At 33.6% G+C, this 9,245-nt stretch overlaps 2 protein-coding genes across 3 annotated transcripts; one reads left to right on the top strand and one right to left on the bottom strand.

Annotated features, from left to right (window-relative positions):
* Positions 1 to 2,587: 2,587 nt before the first annotated feature.
* Positions 2,588 to 4,258, top strand: LOC127120227 (syntaxin-112). 2 transcript variants are annotated; one of them, XM_051050637.1, is made up of 3 exons: positions 2,588 to 2,804; positions 3,020 to 3,103; positions 3,198 to 4,255. In XM_051050637.1, the coding sequence occupies exon 3, from the start codon at positions 3,224 to 3,226 to the stop codon at positions 4,118 to 4,120; it is 897 nt and encodes a 298-aa protein (XP_050906594.1). In that variant the 5' UTR covers positions 2,588 to 2,804; positions 3,020 to 3,103; positions 3,198 to 3,223; the 3' UTR covers positions 4,121 to 4,255. The 2 variants fall into 2 exon arrangements, with proteins under 2 accessions (XP_050906594.1, XP_050906595.1); XM_051050638.1 differs by lacking the exon at positions 3,020 to 3,103 and having other exon boundaries at positions 3,198 to 4,258.
* Positions 4,259 to 5,451: 1,193 nt separating this feature from the next.
* On the bottom strand, positions 5,452 to 8,799 carry LOC127120229 (putative glucose-6-phosphate 1-epimerase). The gene is made up of 10 exons (XM_051050640.1): positions 8,633 to 8,799; positions 8,429 to 8,539; positions 8,227 to 8,340; positions 8,048 to 8,099; positions 7,648 to 7,785; positions 7,465 to 7,563; positions 7,228 to 7,325; positions 6,221 to 6,328; positions 6,058 to 6,139; positions 5,452 to 5,837 (listed from the first exon to the last, which is right to left on the bottom strand). Exons 1-10 carry the CDS (start codon positions 8,698 to 8,700, stop codon positions 5,772 to 5,774), a joined length of 936 nt encoding a protein of 311 aa, XP_050906597.1. The 5' UTR covers positions 8,701 to 8,799; the 3' UTR covers positions 5,452 to 5,771.
* Positions 8,800 to 9,245: the final 446 nt, after the last annotated feature.

Below are 9,245 nucleotides of genomic sequence, written 5' to 3' on the forward strand. Positions count from 1 at the left end.
AAGAGTTGTCGGTCCAAATTCCAAATGAAGACATTCAATCTGTTGAGAAGTTAAATAATGACCAGATGAGTGCTTACAATACAATTATGAACGTCATCCACCAAAAACAAAGTCAAATTTCTTTTGTTGATGGTCCTGGAGGAACATGTACAACTTTCCTTTATCGAACTATAATGGAAAATTTGAGACGTAATAGTCAAATTATCTTAGCAACAGCTTCCTTAGGCATAGCTGCTACATAATTACCTGGTGGTAGAACTGCACACTCTCGATTTGGGATCCCTATTGATATATAACCAATTTCTATTTGCAAAATAACAAAGAATTGTGACCTTGCAAAACTCATTAGAATAACCAATGCAATCATTTGGGATGAAGCACCCATGATAAATAGATATTGTGTGGAAGCATTAGATCGATCACTGCAAGATATTGTGAATATCAATGCTCCATTTGATGGAAAAATAATGATCATGGGAGGAGATTTTTGCCAGATGCTTCCTGTTATTGAAAAAGGAAGTAGAGGACAAATGATTTCAGCGTGTATTGTTAGGTCTCAATTATGGGTCACCACAAAGATCCTACACTTGCGCCAAAATATGCGATCAATTCATGACCACGAGTTTGCACAGTTTCTGATGAGGATTGGAGATGGCAATGAACCTGCTAAAGAGGATGACATGGTCAAGATGCCTGCTTTGTAATACCATGGGAAGGAGAAAGCTCCATAAAAAAGCTTATACAACATACATTTCCCCAATTAGAAAACCATGGATGGGATGCTTCATATATGGTGGAGAGAGCCATACTTACTCCCAAAAATTGTGATGTACATATGTTGAATGGCATGATTATTAATAACTTCCCTGGAGATGAACATATTTTGTTATCTTTTGATGAGGTTGAGGGTGACACTCATAATCTATATCAACAAGAATACTTACACACAATTGCTCCTGGTACTTTACCACAACATATTTTAAAGATAAAAATAGGGTCTCCTCTGATGTTATTGCGAAACATAGACCCTAAATTTGGGTTGTGTAATGGGACAATGTTGTTATGTCGTGGTTTTTTTATGAATTTGCTTAATGTTGAAATACTTACAGGCCACAACGCGGGAAAAAGAGCTTTCTTGCCAAGAATTAAGCTCAAAAGCACTGATGGTGCGGGACTTCCTTTTGTGCTTATTAGAAAACAGTTTCCTGTCAAACTAAATTTTGCAATCACTATAAATAAATCACAAGGACAAACAATTCCAAATGTCGGAATTTATCTTCCACGATATGTTTTCAGTCACGGACAATTGTATGTTGCTTTATCAAGAGGTGTTTCGCGGGCTGCAACAAGAGGGCTAATTAAAGACGGAAAAGTAGGGGGGAAGAAGGGGATTTTACCAAAAATATAGTTTTTAAAGAAATTTTGTTGTCACAACCTCAGGTATTTATCTATTATGTTTAATCGTTCAACTATATTTTTTCAATGTCACACTTGGCGTGTACTCACCAGATTACACTATATTTTTTACTATATTAATTTACTTCATTTGTTTTGCAGTGAAAAGAGAGATATTTATGATTTCGGTTCCATGGTTGACATTCCTATTAAGCAACAATGTCACTTAATGTCTCTATTAATATTTATGTTTATTTGCTTAATAAACTGTGAGAAATATGTTTCTTCTTCTTATTTTATCTAAATCTTCTTATTGTTTTGAACAATCTATAACAATATATAAACACAAAATTTAATTTTGGTGTAATCTATTTTGATTTTCCATAATACGGTATTTCTAACCATCAAATTATTCCACTCACATTATTGATTTTCTTGAAAAAACCGATTGAATATAGTCACGTCACAATGCGGTTTTCTCAATTCAAATCAAATTTAATGCGCGAATATTACATATTGCAAACAAAATTTAATATGTATATGAATAAATATCATATGTTTCATCATATAATTAATTTATATTAAAATCAAATTTATAAAAAAAAACGCGGTTAATATTTTCACCCGTTAGCGCAATAAAAAAAAGCGGACAAACGGGCACGAAATGCCCATTTGGACGCTAGTTATATAGAATGAAAAAAGTTAAATAAATTATTAAAAATTAAGGGTGTTGTAGAAAAAAATAATTATTAGTTGTCTTGTTATGTATAAAAAAAATCAAAGTAACGGAGGAAGGAATTTATATTTTTGGAGTATACGGCCAAAACACACAAATAGAAAAATAAAATATTTGTATCGAAAAAATAATAAAATTATTAATTATAAATTTATATTAAATTTAACATACAATTTAAAAAATATATATATATTTATTTATTTTAACTTTTATCCCTAAAACATAAATCAACATTACTCATATATAATATCATTTTTTTTCAGTCATACATTTAATTAATATTATTCACGTTACTTTCCATTCAAAAAAAAATTGACATAAATTTTTGGATAAAGTAAATACGTTTATTTTTGTTTTTATTTAAGACTTTTTTAACATTTAAAATAGTCAAGAATTAGTTTGAAAAGCAACTAAATATATTCCATGAATGATGTAAGTTGAGGTAAAAGTCTCCAACAGTTACGTTTCATTTCTCAATACTCATACCAACCAACCCAACGGACATTTTCAAATCTATTCTAACACTAACGAAACCGACTCAACATTTCAAAACTGCATTCAACATTTTCATAACACTCTCTCTCTCTCTCACTGAATTTCTTTTCAAAAGGATCATCATTAGGAAAAAGCAACATCAACAACAACAACAACAACGTTGGTTCCTTTCATCAAGGTTCTTTCCTATCACACTCTTCTTCTTCTTCTTTCACGTTTTCTTTTCTTTTCTTTTTGTTAATAATATTAATGTTCATCACTTTATATAACAACCCATTTCTATATAGAATACATTCACACACTAAAGATTCTTTTTTTTTAATCTTCCATTTTTCATTTTACTGTTTCTTCTCTTTCTGCTTTCAACGTTCTTGTTCTTTTCTTTTTTCATAGTTGATCACTTGGAGCATCACTTCGTGACAAAAAAGTTTAATCCTTTCAGAAATTTACTCATTTCTTGAATCTTTCCAAAAAAGGGTATGTCTCTCTGTATGCATCACAATGTTATCTTGCTTCAAGAATTTATTTTTTCTGGTTTTTCATTGTAATGATTGTGGGTTTTGTTTTGAAGGTGGGGTTTTGAGAAACGTTGCAAAGATGAATGACTTGATGACAAAATCGTTTCTAAGTTATGTAGAATTGAAGAAACAGGCACAGAAGGATTTTCAACAAGATCCTGACATTGAACTAGGGAACCTCAACCCAACACAAGACCCTAATCTCTCTCAGTTCTTCCAAGAAGTTGAAGCAATCAAGGTTGAAATGGAAGAGATCACCAATCTCTTATCAGATCTTCAGCAACTGAATGAAGAGACAAAATCAACTCACAGTGCAAAAGTTTTACGTGGGCTAAGAGACCGAATGGATTCCGATATGGTTGCCGTGCTTCGCAAGGCAAATGTAATCAAGGCAAGGTTAGAGGCTCTTCAAAAATCAAACATCGCGAATCGAAGCATGTCAGAATGCTACAGAGAAGGAAGCCCTATTGATAGAACAAGAGTGTCTGTCACAAGTGGTTTGAAGGTCAAGCTTAGGGACATGATGAATGATTTTCAGTCTTTAAGGGACAAGATTGTGTCGGATCATAAGGAAGATTTGAAGAGAAGGTACTATACTGTAATGGGGGAGGTACCTAGCGATGAGGTTATGGAGAAGATGATATCGGGGAGTCTCAAAGTTGAGTTTTTGGCTGGGAAAACGGATGCTGATATGGGTACTCAGGTTAGGCACGAGGCGGTGATGGATATTCAGAGGAGTTTGAATAAGCTTCATCAGGTTTTTCTTGATATGGCTATTTTGGTTGAGACTCAAGGAGAAAAAGTGGATAACATTGAAGATAATGTGGTGAATGCTGGTCACTACATTCATGGTGGAACTAATAATCTTTATTATGCAAGCCAGTTGAAGAAGAGGAACAGGAAATGGATCTATTGGGTAATAGCTGTTTTGTTGATTGTAGTGCTGGTGTGTATCATTGCAATGGTGTCTTCTTGAATGTTTGAGGAAGTTGTTTAGAGTTTTAAGACTGTGTAAAGCTGTTTTTCTCTTCCTCTATAGAGTTTCAAGAGTTTTTTGTTTGTTGGGAAATGTTCTGTTAATTGGTTCAAATTTGTTCACTTGAACTAAATTCTGTTGAATGATATTGATTGAGAAATACCAATATATTTTGTCTTATTCTGTTACTTTTATGTTGTGGTTGTTTGTTTGTATGTTTGTTTTATCATCATTCATAAGCTGCGCCTAGGTTTTTCTCACTATATCATGTAGTGGATCAAAATGAAATTACAATTGCAATGATAACTAGGGTTATTCATTTAAGAAAATTTGTCTTTTAACATTATGGAAATAACCTAGGAAGTTCAAATGAAACATGACAGTGTTTGGTCTACAAGTATCTTATCCAAAACTAGTTGCAAATAGTTATAAGCCAATAATTTAGGACATTTTCTCTTTTCTCTATTGTTTTCCAACTTCTCTCTGGAGGATAATTCTATTTCTTGGTTCTAATTGGTGACTTTCGCCGCTACTCCACCTATGTTCTAATATAGATTAACTAAAACAGATTCATGGCCGATTGTTAAAAAAAGTAGAGGATGATAGTAAGCAAGCTCTTGGCTACTTAGCCTATGCATGTATGGTTTTCGACCGAATAAATTCACCTAATACTGTCCTGTGGAACATCATGATCAGGGCATATTCAAGCAGTAATAACCTAGAAGCATTGCTTTTGTACCATCAAATGCTTCATTCAATACCTCACAATGCTTACTCTGTCCCTTTCCTTCTCAAAGTGTTCTGCACTCAACATTAGAATAAACTCGTCAAATCCATGCTCAAGTTATCAAAAGGGTTTTTGGTTTAGATATTTTATGCCAACTTTGATCACTTTCAAAGCCAACTGTGATAGCTTGTTTGAGAGCACGATTATTGTTTATAACAACTGGCTATGGAACATTATAGATGCATGGTAGTAGACCCCTTCTGGGTCGTGCAGGGTTATTGAAAGAAGCAAAGGAGTTTATAGTCCATGCCTGTGAAACCAAATGCTGCAATATGGGGATCATTGCTCAATGTCAGCCACATGCAGAGACATCTTGAGCTTGGCAAAGTTCTTATTGAACTGAACCCTCGTCATGGTGGCCGGTAGATTCATCCGGAAAGCATTCATATTGCAGCAGTGGTTCAAGTGCGAAGCCGAATAAAAAATAGGCATCTACCAAATCTTCCAGGATGCAGGAGACATGTCCAAGAAATGCATTACATGTCTGATTTTATTGCAAGATGATATGTTAAGGAGCAAATCAAGAGACTGAAAATGTATTCAGTGATACAAAATTACAAGATTTTATTACAATTTTCTTTTTGTTTATTACAATAATGATACAAATTATCATATCCCTCGCCACTGGCCACCTATTAGTGGCTTAGTAAATACAAAAGAGAAGATACATATTGTTGGAAAATCAAATAAGACAAAAAAAAAATTGATAATGCGCCGCCAGCTTAGAATCTCGTTTCCACCACACGTCTAGCAAAACCATGAAATTGTAGCTTAAGCATTTCTACGGCCAAGTAGCACTGGGAAGTGAGAATTTCAAAGTAAATGCAAATCCAAACTTAGCAAACGTAGAATCATGGTCACTGATTATGCAATGGTAAGATGCTGCACAGCCGTCCAAGTTTGTTCTGGCTCTAGCTGGACATTTCCAATCTGAGGCATTAAAAATAGAAAACACTATAGTTTAGAAGAAAAAACAGAGAAAACTTAAACATTATTCCAGATATCATAATGCTGCAGGATGCTCAGGGATATGTTAAAAAACCACAGGCAGTCAATTTAAATTCAATTGCCATCATGTTGACATTATAGTTAAGAACAATTAGCATGGTATGTCGTTGATGCCTTTTTATGAAGTTTGTAAACTCATTACCTTAGCATTTTCAACGCACACAAAATCTTTGTAACATGCTTCCATTTGAAGATGAGGATTCCACAACACTGCGTCTGACCAGCTACATAAGAGGCAAAGGAGTGTAAGCACGTGACTTCTGCAATCAAATAGTAAAATTGTAATATGAGGTTAAATTGCATACTTTGTGTTCTTGATAGATATTATATCACCCAATCCATTATCAAGCTCCAACTCATTTGAAGCGTCAAGATAAACACAATCTACAAATCCTGGGAAAGTGACCACATCCCTGCATTACGAAGATAGTCTGTTAATCTAAATTAAGAGACTCAATTCCAAGATTTCATTCTATATCATTCAATGGAATTTTGGTCTTACATGGATTATGTTAATGAAAAATAATACTTGCGCAATAGATGAGAGATGATTATTGTGAAAATTGAAAGAAACAAGATTAGAAATTAGCCACTAAAGCCCTATTGGCAAAAAATAGCCAATAGCTGATAAGTTAGCTTATAGTGGATGAGCTTATAGCTGAAAGCTTATAAACTAGCTAATGACTGATAGCAAATAAGCTAACTGATTTAATTTGTAGTGTTTGATAAAATTAGCGGTTGAACTATCTTATAAATATGAAATTACCTAAAAAAATCTATTTTAACTAATATTTATTTATTTTCATTTAAGATAACATGGATAAAATTGAGACTAAAAAGTGATAAACCATAAAGCTACTTGAATTAGCTTATCGAAAAAAGCTATAAGCTAGTAAAAATAAGTTATAAGCTCATGAGATAATAACATTTATCAAACAGGTCTTTTTAAACATATGAGCTTATAAGCTATAAGCTCAAAATTTGACCTTGCCACCCTTAATGAATGAAATGATACAGAAGTCTAGTTCAAGTTCAGATGAAATGAGGGAGATATAGAATGTAGACTTTTCAGTCACTAGCTGTCTTATAAGTCATATAGCATACAATGGTAATGTACAACAAAATACATGTATGTCTATGTCTCACAAAGTAAAGATGATTGCAAATACTTAATAGGTAGTAAAACTTTTTACCCAACCACCGGACTAAGGGAAAGCAAATTTCAGTAGTTACAAATTTCTTTCTCCCATACTAGTAGTTGCCATGTCAAATTTCAATTTAAGAATTCCCAGACATAAAGTATGATACAGACCTTTCTTCGCTACCCTCAACTGGATTTTTAGGATCTGGATGTTTGTTCAGTGTTTTGCAACCTTTTAACCCCTTAACTGATGCACCCGTTACAGAAGCCTGGGTGTAATGACAAAATTATTACTTTCAGTAGTTTAAAAGGCAGTGTAAGCAATAAAATTATACTCAAACGCAAAGAGGAAAGCCCCTTTAGGTAATTCCGTAGGGATTATTCAAAATTACGACCTTTATTACTTACCCTAAAATATGTGTGCAAAGCAGTATTGAATGAGAATGCCTTATTGTCTGTATTTTTAACTTTTAACTCAGTTGAAAGACTTTTAGCATTTAGTGTGATCTGCAAAAAGGGAAGCACGAAATCACATCATGATTTGATCACAGAAGAGTGAGCTGTGCTTGAAGAAAACAAGCCCTTCTTCACCTTGTATAAAGCATGGAAGCTGAAATCCCACATAGCACGACTATAAGAATCATCCTTCAGTTCCAGAGTTACAACGGGATTTCCCTCCACATTCTCAGAATCACCAACAGTCCAATCCACATTCCTTGCAAATCCGTGCTATAAAAAACTCAACCAACTAAATGTTAACAAGTTACCATACTAGTCGTGATTTTGTCGAAGAGAAACAAGTTTCATTAACTAAACAGAAGCACCAAACTTGCCATTTCTATTTTCACTAAGCTACATAAAGTAACATTTAAGCAGTTATACCAAAACCAGTTAGCCATCAAATAATTTTGTATTTGAATTGAACACATGTAACCTTGAAAAACAGAATAACATAAACTGCAAGAAAATAACATTGAATAAAGAAACAAACCTGCTGAATTGCACCAGGACCAAACTGCGGAAAACAATGTGGAATTCCTCCACTGTTCCAGTAAAAAAACTAATCAGTATCCAAGGGATCCCAAAAATTAGTAAATCACAATGCAATAAATATGTATCTGTGTCAGTGATTCATAGTAAAAGATAGAATAATTCATCAAAACTAAGAACCTTATTGGTTTCTTCTTATTGAAAACAGCATCAGGACGAACAAATAGAATGTCATTGCCACTGGGAACTTTCCAAGAGGTAATGCAACCACCAAACAAGTATATCTCAGCCTCACTGCAATCAAACACAAATTCCACACATAATTCTACCTAACAAAGAAGTTCAAAACAAACAAACACAAAAAAAGCAGAGAATCACGCACCTACCAGCCGGCGAAGAGAGAACGAGTTTCGGCAATTTCCCCTCACCTTCTGTAACCCTCACTCCCAAAGTAGCTGCTTCTTTGTTTCCCAAACTCGCAAATACCATTCCACTGCATCGCAAATAAAAATGGTTAAATCAATTGATTATCACAAGCACAAAGAAATTGAAGAGTAAAGAAAACTATGAATGAGTATTGATTAACCTCTTATATCGGCCATGATTCTGAAAGCTCACTGAGTTCACGCAAAATGCCATAGAAGCCATCGCCATTTTCTTTCCAAATTTTCAACCACAATACAATTTTTTTTTCTTTTTCTTTTTTCTCTTCATTTTATATGTACATGGTTGCTACTTGAAACCTGTTATCCATTTGTTTTGTACCCGCGGAAATTCGGATATTCCATTTAACTAACTTCTATTGTTTGGGCCAAAGTTTCACTAAAACTATCATTCTTTTTACACCTCATGTCTTACTCATTCGCTTACTCATATGCTCAGGTGTAATTTAAAAATATTATTAAAATTTGGATGCACCAAAATTCACAAAAGTCTCTCTAAAATACGTCAGGATAAATGTTAAAAAATTCTGAATTTTAGAATTTAGAATAATAATTTATGAATATTGAGCTCCGAGCACGTCTCAACACACCACATTTATATCCAATCTCAAAATCACGTAAAAATACATTAAAAAATCTCTATTTCAATGTCCAAATTTTTTACTGTTTAAGGATTCGCGCTCGGACCTTTCCATTTCCATTACCATTTTCATTTCAGCAAAGTTAACAAAACACAACTCGTGAGCATGCTTTTAT

Source organism: Lathyrus oleraceus, chromosome 2 (genome assembly GCF_024323335.1).
Source record: "Lathyrus oleraceus cultivar Zhongwan6 chromosome 2, CAAS_Psat_ZW6_1.0, whole genome shotgun sequence".
Lineage (NCBI taxonomy): Eukaryota > Viridiplantae > Streptophyta > Magnoliopsida > Fabales > Fabaceae > Lathyrus > Lathyrus oleraceus.